This window comes from Mobula birostris, chromosome 10 (assembly GCF_030028105.1).
Source record: "Mobula birostris isolate sMobBir1 chromosome 10, sMobBir1.hap1, whole genome shotgun sequence".
In the NCBI taxonomy this organism is placed as follows: Eukaryota; Metazoa; Chordata; class Chondrichthyes; order Myliobatiformes; family Myliobatidae; genus Mobula; species Mobula birostris.
The window spans coordinates 50,633,017-50,646,190 of NC_092379.1; the positions used below are offsets into that span (position 1 = coordinate 50,633,017).

General features: G+C 54.1%; 1 protein-coding gene across 1 annotated transcript; it reads left to right on the forward strand.

Moving 5' to 3' along the window:
- Positions 1-2,368: 2,368 nt before the first annotated feature.
- On the forward strand, positions 2,369-5,346 carry LOC140204012 (uncharacterized). Its single transcript, XM_072270233.1, has one exon. The coding sequence runs from the start codon at positions 2,681-2,683 to the stop codon at positions 3,761-3,763; it is 1,083 nt and encodes a 360-aa protein (XP_072126334.1). The 5' UTR covers positions 2,369-2,680; the 3' UTR covers positions 3,764-5,346.
- The last annotated feature ends 7,828 nt before the right edge of the window (positions 5,347-13,174 follow it).

Genomic DNA, 13,174 nt, shown 5'->3' on the forward strand with positions numbered 1-13,174 from the left:
GAAAATAGGTGCAGGAGTAGGCCATTCGGCCCTTCAAGCCTGCACCACCATTCAGTATGATCATGGCTGATCATCCAACTCAGAACCCTGTACCTGCCTTCCCTCCATACCCCCGATCCCTTTAGCCACAAGGGCCATATCTAACTCCCTCTTAAATATAGCCAATGAACTGGCCTCAACTGTTTCCTGTGGCAGAGAATTCCACAGATTCACCACTCTCTATGTGAAAAAGTTTTTCCTAATCTCGGTCCTAAAAGACTTCGCCTTTATCCTCAAACTGTGACCCCTCGTTCTGGACTTCCCCAACATCTGGAGCAATCTTCCTGCATCTAGCCTGTCCAATCCCTTTAGGATTTTATACGTTTCAATAAGCTCCCCCTTCAGTCTTCTAAGTTCCAGTGAGTATAAGCCTAGTCGATCCAGTCTTTCATCATATGAAAGTCCTGCCATCCCAGGAATCAATCTGGTGAACCTTCTTTGTACTCCCTCTATGGCAGGAATGTCTTTCCTCAGATTAGGGGACCAAAACTGCACACAATACTCCAGGTGTGGTCTCACCAAGGCCTTGTACAACTGCAGTAGTACCTCCCTGCTCCTGTACTCGAATCCTCTTGCTATGAATACCAGCATACCATTTGCCTTTTTCACCACCTGCTGTACCTGCATGCCCACTTTCAATGACTGATGTATAATGACACCCAGGTCTCGTTACACCTCCCCTTTTGTTTTCCTGTTTTTGCCACCAAAGTGGATAAACTCACATTTATCCACATTAAATTGCATCTGCCATGAACTTGCCCACTCACCTAACCTATCCAAGTCACCCTGCATCCTCTTAGCATCGTCCTCACAGCTAACACTGCCGCCCAGCTTCGTGTCATCTGCAAACTTGGAGATGCTGCATTTAATTCCCTCATCTAAGTCATTAATATATATTGTAAACAAGGCACTGAGCCTTGCAGTACCCCACTAGTCACCGCCTGCCATTCTGGAAAGGTCCCGTTTATTCCCACCCTTTGCTTCCCGTCTGCCAACCAATTCTCTATCCACATCAATACCTTACCCCCAATACCATGTGCTTTAAGTTTGCACACTAATCTCCTGTGTGGGACCTTGTCAAAAGCCTTTTGAAAATACAAATATACTACATCCACTGGTCATACATATATTCCACACTTACTATTATATATAATCATTGCTAACCTGTTTGATTTATTTACATTTATATTTACTGTATTGCATAGTTATTAATAAATATTAGTAGTTTATAGCAATACGAGACTCCAAAGTGGTTTCTATTTCTGCTGGTTTCTTTATTCCTGTCACGGGGTACGTGACAGGCCAAGGTCTTAAAGCTTTTTGATTAGCTTTGAGGGGATGATGGTATTGAACGCTGAGTCGTAGTCAATAAAGAGCATCCTGATGTATGTATCCTCCTGTCCAGGTGTTCTAGGATTGACTGAAGAGCCAATGAAGTAGCATTTGCAGTTGACCCGTTGCCCCAGTAGGCAAAATGGAGTGGATTCAAGTTACTTCTGGGGCAGAGGTTGATGTTTCATCGCCAACCTCTCAAAGCACTTGATCACAGTGGATGTAAGTGCTACTGGACAATAGTAATCGAGGCAGGTCACCACGTTCTTCTTAGGCACGGGTAGAACTTAACCTGTTTGGAGCAGGTGGATACCTCAGACTATAGAAGCGAGAGGTTAAGGATATGAGTGAACACTTCCGTGGGTTCTCCCTCCTGAAGGATGCTCTCACGTCGGCGTCAGAGGCTGAAAGCGCGGGGCCACCGGGGGCACTGAATATTCGTGAAGGTGCCTCCGTGTTTTGACGTTCAGGCGAGCACAAAAAGGCATTGAGCTCATCTGTGAGCGAAGCTTTGTTGTCACGTGTGTCGCTCGGTATGGTTTCACCACAAATAATCCTCCCTTCTTTCATTCATCTGTCTCCATTAACATCTTCTTCAGAATAACCGGCCCCGATTATCAAACATTTCCCTTTCTCTTTCAGATGACTTCCCCATTGGATCTGTCTTGGTCTCGATGCGTTCTATTCTCCCACCTGCCATGTGATCTGACATAACACCTGTTTATTTTTAACTTCTCCACACTCTGCAGTAGATATAAAAAGTTAAATCTGTGCTATCTGATACAGATGCAATTAACCTGGTGAATCTTTGCATTTTTATTTTCATTTTCTAATTTATGCGAATTTATCTTTCGCAGAGACAGCGACCTCGGGCTAATTAATGGCCACATTTATACCCAAACTGCCCTGCGGCTGAGAAATCGCTCCGTTCAGCACAGACACCGCCGGTACGCATGCGCAGACGATGAGGATATGGCGCTGACTTCCGGGTGCGGAGCGGAGCGCAGCGCAGCGCGCCGAGCGGAAAGGAAGGGCTGGGGATCCGGGCTTGTCCCAGAGCGGCGGCGGCCCGTGGGCATCCGGGGGAGGCGATCGTGCCCAGCCTTACCCAGCCGGGGGCTGCTCCTCGGATCCGGGACCCGGGACCCGGCCTCGGGATCGATTTAATCTGCGACCTGGGACTCAGCTGCGACCCGCCGAGCTTCCGGAGCCTGCGCCGGGCCGGAGAGGGACCTCCAGTCGCTGTGTGACCGGGAAGGAAGACACTGATTTCGCCCTTCTTTGTTCTCACTCTCCTCCCTCCGCAGCAATGAACCCCTTCAATTGCTCGGACTGCGGGAAGCAGTTCAAACGATCCAGCGACCTGACCAAACACCATCGGACACACACCGGGGAGAGGCCGTTCACCTGCCCTCACTGTGGTAAGGGGTTCATTGATTCTTCCAATCTGCAGAGACACCGGCGAATCCACACCGGGGAGCGGCCGTTCACCTGCCCACAGTGCGGGGAGGGCTTCACCCAGTCAACCCACCTGATGATCCACCAGCGGGTCCACACCGGGGAGAAGCCGTTCACTTGCGCCGAGTGTGGGAAGGGCTTCACGCAGGCTGTTCACCTGGTGACCCACCAGCGGATGCACTCGGGGGAGAGGCCCTTCACCTGCTCGGAGTGTGGGAAGGGATTCACCGAGTCCTCGACCTTGCTGAGGCACCAGCGGATTCACACCGGCGAGAGGCCCTTCATCTGCTCCGAGTGCGGGAAGGGCTTCATTTGGTCGTCCAATCTGCTGACCCACCAGCGGATCCACACGGGCGAGAGGCCGTTCAGCTGCTCCGAGTGTGGGAAGGGATTCATCCGGTCGTCCAACCTGCAGAGACACCAGCGAGTTCACACCGGGGAGCGGCCGTTCATCTGCCCACAGTGCGGGGAGGGCTTCACCCAGTCCACGCACCTGATGATCCACCAGCGGGTTCACACCCTCGAGAAGCCGTTCACCTGCGCCGAGTGCGGGAAGGGCTTCATCCAGGCCGTTCACCTGATGACCCACCAGCGGATTCACACCGGGGAGAGGCCGTTCACCTGCTTGGAGTGCCTGAAGGGGTTCACAGAGCTGTCAACCCTGCTGAGACACCGGCGGATTCACACTGGAGAGAGGCCCTATACCTGCTTAGAGTGCGGGAAGGGCTTCACCGAGTCCTCGACCTTGCTGAGGCACCAGCGGATTCACACCGGCGAGAGGCCCTTCATCTGCTCCGAGTGCGGGAAGGGCTTCATTCGCTCCTTCAACCTGGAGATCCACCAGCGGATCCACACCGGGGAGAAGCCGTTCACCTGCTCCGACTGTGGGAAAGGGTTCACTCACTCATCCAACCTGCTGCGGCATCAGCGTTAAGGAAGCTGGGTGCGGAATATTTCAACCTGACGGGGGGTGGGGGGTGGAAAGAACTGGATTCAGTGGCTTGTTGCGGTCCCTGGGTTCAGTTGGGACCGGATTCTGCTGATGTTCACCCCGTAACTGGGCTAGAATACAGTATTCTGGATTGACAGTGTTGTTCGCTCAAGTCATGAACTCCTCTGACAAATATTGAGAGCCCTCCATTGGTAAATGTTGTGTTGAAGTTGATATGATAAGGAGAGCAAGCCGTTACCCGGGCGACCAGCCCCCCCCCCCACGCAGCTGGTGAATCCAAAGGGATGGCAGAGACTGATACGGTTTGGCACCAGCAGCGTGGCAGGAATTGCCAGTCAGTGTTGAACTCAACATGGAACTGCTTCAGGGGCTCCACTCCGGGTTTCCCCCCTGGGGCTTACTCCTGAAGCCCTCCCCGTAAGTGGGTAGGCCGCAAGGCAGCGGGGGTGTGAGATCAGAGATCAGAGTTTTCCCCCTCCTCCGTGAGCTGCCAACCACGGCTGACGAGCCCCCCCCCCCCCCCCCGAAGCGACTGGTTTTAAGGTGCCACTGACCCACCTTTGCCCCTCCTGTCGATGGAACTCAGACCCGAAGGCCGGGAGCTGGACTTGGCTGTCAGAGACTCACACACCATTCAGAGCATCCAATACGCGGTGGGAGTTTATCCCCACCACGCCCTGCCCTGGCTGTGATCACTGGGAGGGACCTGACAAATCCTATTCTGTGTAGTCTGTAGCTGTACAAAGCCAGGTGACTGCTCCCTGGCTCGTGTATTCTTCCTGTCCTGTCTTAGATGCGTTTACCTCAATATATCGTTCGTGTTCACCTCCACTTCTTGTTGGAAGTTTTCTGTAAGTCCTGGGACCCGGTGGGTACTGTAACAGGCCCGTCGGCCCGATGTGTTAATGCTAACCTTTTTCTCCCACCTACACTGATCCCACTCATGCCCTGCCCCTCGCTACCACCTCCTCCTGCGTCAGTGAGTCGTAGTTATCAGCCACTCTTCCCCCTCAAGTCCCCTTGCAAAACTCCTCCCCCCCACCCTCACCTTAAGCCTCCGCCCACTTGTCCTCGGTGCCACCACCAGGGGCATCGAGGGTGATGGGGAGGCGGCGGGAGAAAGGGAGGGAACGCTGAATCACGGCCCCTCCCTCCCGGGAAAGAAAGGATGACGTGCGTTGATGTAGCACTGGCCACCTTCCCACAGGGCTGTAGGGCCGTTGTATTCTGGTCATTGCTGTAACGTGTGAAATAGAGCAGCCGATTACCTTTCTAATTTATTAGTTTTATTTCGAGAGACGGTGCTAAGCGGGCCCTCCGATGTAACCCCAGCCTAATCACAGTGCAGTACACAATGACCAGTTAACCCACGAACTCCTGCGTCGTTGCACTGTGGGAGGAAACCCACGCGCGTACAGACCCCTACAGGCGGTGCGGGAATTGAACACGGACCGTCAGCGTCCGCCGCGCTGGCTCCTTCACCCCAGGGTGCGTGCGCAGCGAGGTGCCACGGAGAGCGGGGTGAGCGGCGGTCTGTTAGTGGGGGGGAGCAGGGAGGGTCCGGCATCCCCAGAGATGGGGAGGGTGTGGGACCCGCAGGGAATGGTCCACGTCAGGGAGAGCAGGATTGATCGGTACTGATGTGGGGGGTGGGGGTGGTAGGGGAGGAGGCCCTCGGGGAGCCAGTGAGCCAAAGCGCTCTGTGTAAATACTGTGTAAGAGTCGTTTTGTGTAGCGTAGTCTTGTAAAGAGTCAGCAAGGCCAACTGGCCACTTACTCTGCTCTGTGTTCCCTCGAATATAAACTAAAGCTATCTGTTTTAAATAGAGCCATAGGGGGCGTGAGAAACTTCTCCCTGACCAGAATCGGGTTTAGAGCCACAGGGAGCGTGAGAAACTTCTCCCTGACCAGAATCGGGTTTAGAGCCACAGGGAGCGTGAGAAACTTCTCCCTGACCAGAATCGGGTTTAGAGCCGTAGGGGGCATGAGAAACTTCTCCCTGACAAGAATCGGGTTTAGAACCACAGAGAGCGAGAAACTTCTCCCTGACCAGAATCGGGTTTAGAACCACAGAGAGCCGGAGAAACTTCTCCCTGACCAGAATCGGGTTTAGGGCCGTAGGGGGTGTGAGAAACTTCTCCCTGACCAGAATCGGGTTTAGAACCACAGGGAGCGTGAGGAACTTCTCCCGAACCAGAATCGAGTTTAGGGCCGTAGGGGGCATGAGAAACTTCTCCCTGACCAGAATCGGGTTTAGGGCCGTAGGGGGCATGAGAAGCTGCTCCCTGACCAGAATCGGGTTTAGGGCCGTAGGGGGCATGAGAAACTTCTCCCTGACCAGAATCGGGTTTAGAGCCACAGGGAGCATGAGAAACTTCTCCCTGACCAGAATCGGGTTTAGAACCACAGAGAGCCGGAGAAACTTCTCCCTGACCAGAATCGGGTTTAGGGTCGTAGGGGGCATGAGAAACTTCTCCCTGACCAGAATCGGGTTTAGGGCCGTAGAGGGCATGAGAAACTTCTCCCTGACCAGAATCGGGTTTAGGGCCGTAGGGGGTGTGAGAAACTTCTCCCTGACCAGAATCGGGTTTAGGGCCGTAGGGGGCATGAGAAACTTCTCCCTGACCAGAATCGGGTTTAGAGCCACAGGGAGCGAGAAACTTATCCCGAACCAGAATCGGGTATAGGGCCGTAGGGGTCATGAGAAACTTCTCCCTGACCAGAGTCGGGTTTAGAGCCACAAAGAGCGTAAGAAACTTCTCCCGAACCAGAATCGGGTTTAGGGCCGTAGGGGGCATGAGAAACTTCTCCCTGACCAGAATCGGGTTTAGAGCCACAGGGGGCATGAGAAACTTCTCCCTGACCAGAATCGGGTTTAGGGCTGTAGGGGGCATGAGAAACTTCTCCCTGACCAGAATCGGGTTTAGAGCCACAGGGAGCGAGAAACTTCTCCCGAACCAGAATCGGGTTTAGGGCCGTAGGGGGCATGAGAAACTTCTCCCTGACCAGAATCGGGTTTAGAACCACAGGGGGCATGAGAAACTTCTCCTTGACCAGAATCGGGTTTAGGTCCGTAGGGGGCATGAGAAACTTCTCCCTGACCGGAATCGGGTTTAGGGTCGTAGGGGGCATGAGAAACTTCTCCCTGACCAGAATCGGGTTTAGGGCCGTAGGGGGCATGAGAAACTTCTCCCTGACCAGAATCGGGTTTAGAGCCACAGGGGGCATGAGAAACTTCTCCCTGACCAGAATCGGGTTTAGGGCCGTAGGGGGCATGAGAAACTTCTCCCTGACCAGAATCGGGTTTAGAGCTGTAGGGGGCATGTGAAACTTCTCCCTGACCAGAATCGGGTTTAGAGCCACAGGGAGCGAGAAACTTCTCCCGAACCAGAATCGGGTTTAGGGCCGTAGGGGGCATGAGAAACTTCTCCCTGACCGGAATCGGGTTTAGGGTCGTAGGGGGCATGAGAAACTTCTCCCTGACCAGAATCGGGTTTAGGGCCGTAGGGGGCATGAGAAACTTCTCCCTGACCAGAATCGCGTTTAGGGCCGTAGGGGGCATGAGAAACTTCTCCCGAACCAGAATCGGGTTTAGAGCCACAGGGAGCGTGAGAAACTTCTCCTGAACCAGAATCGGGTTTAGAGCCACAGGGGGCATGAGAAACTTCTCCCTGACCAGAATCGGGTTTAGGGCTGTAGGGGGCATGAGAAACTTCTCCCTGACCAGAATCGGGTTTAGAGCCACAGGGGGCATGAGAAACTTCTCCCTGACCAGAATCGGGTTTAGGGCCGTAGGGGGCATGAGAAACTTCTCCCTGACCAGAATCGGGTTTAGAGCTGTAGGGGGCATGAGAAACTTCTCCCTGACCAGAATCGGGTTTAGAGCCACAGGGAGCGAGAAACTTCTCCCGAACCAGAATTGGGTTTAGGGCCGTAGGGGGCATGAGAAACTTCTCCCTGACCAGAATCGGGTTTAGAACCACAGGGGGCATGAGAAACTTCTCCTTGACCAGAATCGGGTTTAGGTCCGTAGGGGGCATGAGAAACTTCTCCCTGACCGGAATCGGGTTTAGGGTCGTAGGGGGCATGAGAAACTTCTCCCTGACCAGAATCGGGTTTAGGGCCGTAGGGGGCATGAGAAACTTCTCCCTGACCAGAATCGCGTTTAGGGCCGTAGGGGGCATGAGAAACTTCTCCCGAACCAGAATCGGGTTTAGAGCCACAGGGAGCGTGAGAAACTTCTCCTGAACCAGAATCGGGTTTAGAGCCACAGGGAGCGTGAGGAACTTCTCCCTGACCAGAATCGGGTTTAGAGCCACAGGGGGCATGAGAAGCTTCTCCCTGACCAGAACCGGGTTTAGGGCCGTAGGGGGCCGGAGAAGCTACTCCCGAACCAGAATCGGGTTTAGGGCCGCAGGGGGCATGAGAAACTTCTCCCTGACCAGAATCGGGTTTAGGGCCGTAGGGGGTGTGAGAAACTTCACCCGAACCAGAATCGGGTTTAGGGCCGTAGGGGGCATGAGAAACTTCTCCCTGACCAGAATCGGGTTTAGAGCCACAGGGGGCATGAGAAACTTCTCCCTGACCAGAATCGGGTTTAGGGCTGTAGGGGGCATGAGAAACTTCTCCCTGACCAGAATCGGGTTTAGAACCACAGAGAGCCGGAGAAACTTCTCCCTGACCAGAATCGGGTTAAGGGCCGTAGGGGGCCGGAGAAGCCACTCCCGAACCAGAATCGGGTTTAGGGCTGTAGGGGGTGTGAGAAACTTCTCCCTGACCAGAATCGGGTTTAGGGCCGTAGGGGGCATGAGAAACTTCTCCCTGACCAGAATCGGGTTTAGAGCCACAGGGGGCGTGAGAAACTTCTCCCTGACCAGAATCGGGTTTAGGGCCGTAGGGGGCATGAGAAACTTCTCCCTGACCAGAATCGGGTTTAGGGCCGTAGGGGGCATGAGAAACTTCTCCCTGACCAGAATCGGGTTTAGAACCACAGGGGGCATGAGAAACTTCTCCTTGACCAGAATCGGGTTTAGGTCCGTAGGGGGCATGAGAAACTTCTCCCTGACCGGAATCGGGTTTAGGGTCGTAGGGGGCATGAGAAACTTCTCCCTGACCAGAATCGGGTTTAGGGCCGTAGGGGGCATGAGAAACTTCTCCCGAACCAGAATCGGGTTTAGAGCCACAGGGAGCGTGAGAAACTTCTCCTGAACCAGAATCGGGTTTAGAGCCACAGGGAGCGTGAGAAACTTCTCCTGAACCAGAATCGGGTTTAGAGCCACAGGGAGTGTGAGGAACTTCTCCCTGACCAGAATCGGGTTTAGAGCCACAGGGGGCATGAGAAGCTTCTCCCTGACCAGAACCGGGTTTAGGGCCGTAGGGGGCCGGAGAAGCTACTCCCGAACCAGAATCGGGTTTAGGGCCGCAGGGGGCATGAGAAACTTCTCCCTGACCAGAATCGGGTTTAGGGCCGTAGGGGGTGTGAGAAACTTCACCCGAACCAGAATCGGGTTTAGGGCCGTAGGGGGCATGAGAAACTTCTCCCTGACCAGAATCGGGTTTAGAGCCACAGGGGGCATGAGAAACTTCTCCCTGACCAGAATCGGGTTTAGGGCTGTAGGGGGCATGAGAAACTTCTCCCTGACCAGAATCGGGTTTAGAACCACAGAGAGCCGGAGAAACTTCTCCCTGACCAGAATCGGGTTAAGGGCCGTAGGGGGCTGGAGAAGCCACTCCCGAACCAGAATCGGGTTTAGGGCTGTAGGGGGTGTGAGAAACTTCTCCCTGACCAGAATCGGGTTTAGGGCCGTAGGGGGCATGAGAAACTTCTCCCTGACCAGAATCGGGTTTAGAGCCACAGGGGGCGTGAGAAACTTCTCCCTGACCAGAATCGGGTTTAGGGCCGTAGGGGGCATGAGAAACATCTCCCGAACCAGAATCGGATTTAGGGCTGTAGGGGTTGTGAGAAACTTCTCCCTGACCAGAATAGGGTTTAGGGCCGTAGGGGGCATGAGAAACTTCTCCCTGACCAGAATCGGGTTTAGGGCCGTAGGGGGCATGAGAAGCTGCTCCCTGACCAGAATCGGGTTTAGGGCCGTAGGGGGCATGAGAAACTTCTCCCGAACCAGAATCGGGTTTACTATTGCTGAGTTTTGTGGCGGCAGGGTACTGAAATGACTGTTGCGATAGATCACGCGAGTGAGGCCGTGTTCGTTGGCTGGCTGACTGTTCGGAAGTCCCCTGGCAGAAGGGAGGAAGCAGTTACTGAGTCACTGAGTGGGGTTCGTCAGTCTCCTGATGGTGCTAACGTGAAGAGGGTAAGCCTCAGATACTGAGGGTCTGCGACGGCGGATGCTGCCCTTTGGAAAGTGCTCTCAGTGGTGGAGAGGCCCGTGCCCCAGGTGGGTCTGGCTCAGTAGACAGCCCTGTGCGGCCTCTTCTGACCCTGTGCAGTGGACCAGAGGTAAGGGGCCAGGGTGGGGAACTGAAGAAGGGGGACAGGGGAGCTGGCGGAATTTGCAACTGTCTGCAGCTTTTTCCAATTCAATGCAGTGGCCCCTCCAGACCAGTGATGCAGCTTGTTAGAACGCTCCCCATGGTATATCTGTAGAAATTTACTCGTGTCTTTGGTGACGTACCAAATCCCCTCAAACTCCTGATGAAACATAGCCGCTGTCACGCCCCCGCCCCCTTCGTAACTGCATCGATATGTTTGTGTGGAACCTCACCACCCTCGCTCTCCCCTCTCCCCCCACAACACTAAATAAGCCTTGTGGGAGGAGAGGTTACAGATCATAGGGATCAGACAGAGAACACTAGACCAAATCGGTGGGTCAGGCAGCATCGTGGGGGGTTGGGGTGGAGGAATAAAGAGGTGATGTTTTGAATAAAGAGTGGAGACCTGCCAGCAAGATTGGAAAGAAGGGGGCAGAGATCAGAATTAAAAAGGTTGGGGGGTGGGGGAAGAGGGATGAATTGAGAAGCTGGGAGGTGATAGGTGGACGAGGGCGGAAGAAGGAGGAATCTGAGAAGAGGGGGGAGTGAACCACGGGAGAAAGGGGAAGGGGGTGGGGAGACAGAGGGAGGTGATGGGGAGGGGGAGAGAAGGGGTTAAGGGGTGGGGAACAAGCTGGATCAGGGGACCAAGTCTGTGTATCGATGGCAACCATACTGAAGGTGTGATTCAGATAGGAAGAGCAAGGGCTGGGCAGCTCATGAAACTGCTGGGTGTTTTCTCACTGAGCCACTCCCGTGCATTAGCTGAGCTCTGGAAACGAGCACAAAAACGGGGAATCCATTGTGGGTTGCTGAGCAGCCCAAGGGACGAACCTGTCAGCTCATAACTTCGCTCTAGATAGATAAGTACATACTTTATTCATCCCAAAGAAAAGTAGTGTCACAGAGGCATCACGAGAGCACGGTTATACAAATATTAGAAAAGTAGAGCGTTATGGCCGAGGGTAAGAATGACTTCATATATCGCTCTTTGGGGCAGAGCAGTTGTCTTAGTCTGTCACTAAAAGTGCTCCTCTGTTCAGCCAAGGTGGCATGCAGAGGGTGAGAAACATTGCCCAGAATTGCCGGGATTTTCTGGAGGGTCCTTTGTTCTACCGCAGCCTCCAGTGCGTCCAGTTTGACTCCTAGAACAGAGCCAGCCTTTCCAATCAGTTTATTGAGCCTGTTGGCATCACCCGTGTTGGTGCCATTGCCCCAGCACACCACCGCATAGAAGACTGAGCTGGCGACAACAGACTGGTAGAGCACTGTAGATACTTAAAGTAAAATCGGCTTTTAAAATTGTCCTGATCTGCAATGTTACAGCCCTGTAAAACTCTGGGAGTATTGTGTTCGGTTCTGGCCACCTCATTATCCGAAGGAAGGATGTGGAAGCTGTAGAGAGGGTGCAGAAGAGATTTACCGGGATGCTGGGTTAGAGAGCGTGTCTTATGAGGGTAGGGGGAGCAAACTGGGGATTTTCCCCCTGGAACAAGAGAGGACGACAGCTGACTTGGTAGAGATGTACAAGACTGGACAGAGTGGACAGCTGGCACCTTTCTCTCGGGGTGGCAGTGACTGGCACTAGAGAGCACCCTGTCCAGTTAATGAGCTTACGTGAGATGCTGGAGGTGGGCTGTTTGTGGAGTGGTGGGCGAGTGGATCGCCCTGGTGGGTGAGGCACGGACACTAGGGACATTAAATACGCACTGGGAGAGGCATGGGGATGAAAGGAAGCGGTAGAGGGTTGTGGGCTGTGTAGGAGGGAAGGGTTAGGTTGATTGAGCAAGTTAATAGGGGTCGACACCATAGGCAGAACAGCCCTTCCTGTGCCTGTATATTCAATGATAAATGTTCGTTCAGTGGTGTGAATGTTAGAGACAGAAAGCAAGGAAATTACAGAAACGGGCCTTTCGGCCCATCAGATCGCTTCTGACCACAGGCTCCCCACTTCTAATAATCCTGCCCTGATTCATTTTGATCTCTCTCACTCCTTCCCCACCCCCCAGATTTAATCACCCACCTACAAATGAGGGGCAGTCCCTCCCCCAGCAAGCTGCAAGGAAGTGGGAGTAAACCGGAACAGGCAGAGGGAGCCCGCGCGTCCGCGGGGAGGAGCGTGCAGACTCCACGGAGATAGTGCCCGAGGTTGGCCTCGCACCCGGGTCGCTGGAGCTCTGAGGGAGTGGCTGTGCCGCCCAGAGGCAGCAAGTAGAAGGCCAGGGTGCTCGCCGAGGTGCCATGGGATCTGACTGCTTCACTTTACGGCAAAACTCCCTCGTGTAGGGATAAGTAGTGCCCACATTTCGACAGCATTCCCCCTCTGTTCCCTCTCCTTATTCCGTCAGGGATTAGTTTTGTGCTTCGTGATCGAACAGAGCGGAGAGGGGAGCCTCCCGACGGGCGCAGATATTTAGGGGCAGCGCGGTAGGGTAGTGGTTAGCGGAACAGTGTTACGGCGCGGGAGGCCTGGCTTCAGTTCCCGTCGCTGTCTGTAAGGAGTTGGGACATTCGCCTCATTACTGCGTGGGCTCTCTCCGACTGCTCCCGTTCCTTCCCTCAGTCCAAAGCCGCGCCGGCTGATTGGTCACGTGGGTGTAATTGGGCAGCGCGGGGTTGTGAGTCGAAAGGATTGTAACTGTGCTGTATCTCTAAATAAATAAGATGTTTCAGACTGACTCGGTTGCATTAAATTGAGTTAAAATGTAACTTCAGCCTGACAAAATTTAACCTGAACTATCCAAATGTGTCTGAAACCTCGGTCAGTTTAAAGCCAGACACGGTCGGACTGGGGCTTCCTCCTTCCGTCTCGGTGCAGGTCGGGAGGTTGACCGGTGGCCCCGGATTGCTCACGGTGTGTGGGGGACGGGTAGAGACCGGGCTGGGATTCGACAGGAGTGT

What these genes read in the sequence shown, in the direction of transcription:
- LOC140204012 (XM_072270233.1), top strand. Translation starts at nt 2,681, where the DNA reads ATGAACCCCTTCAATTGCTCGGACTGCGGGAAGCAGTTCAAACGATCC.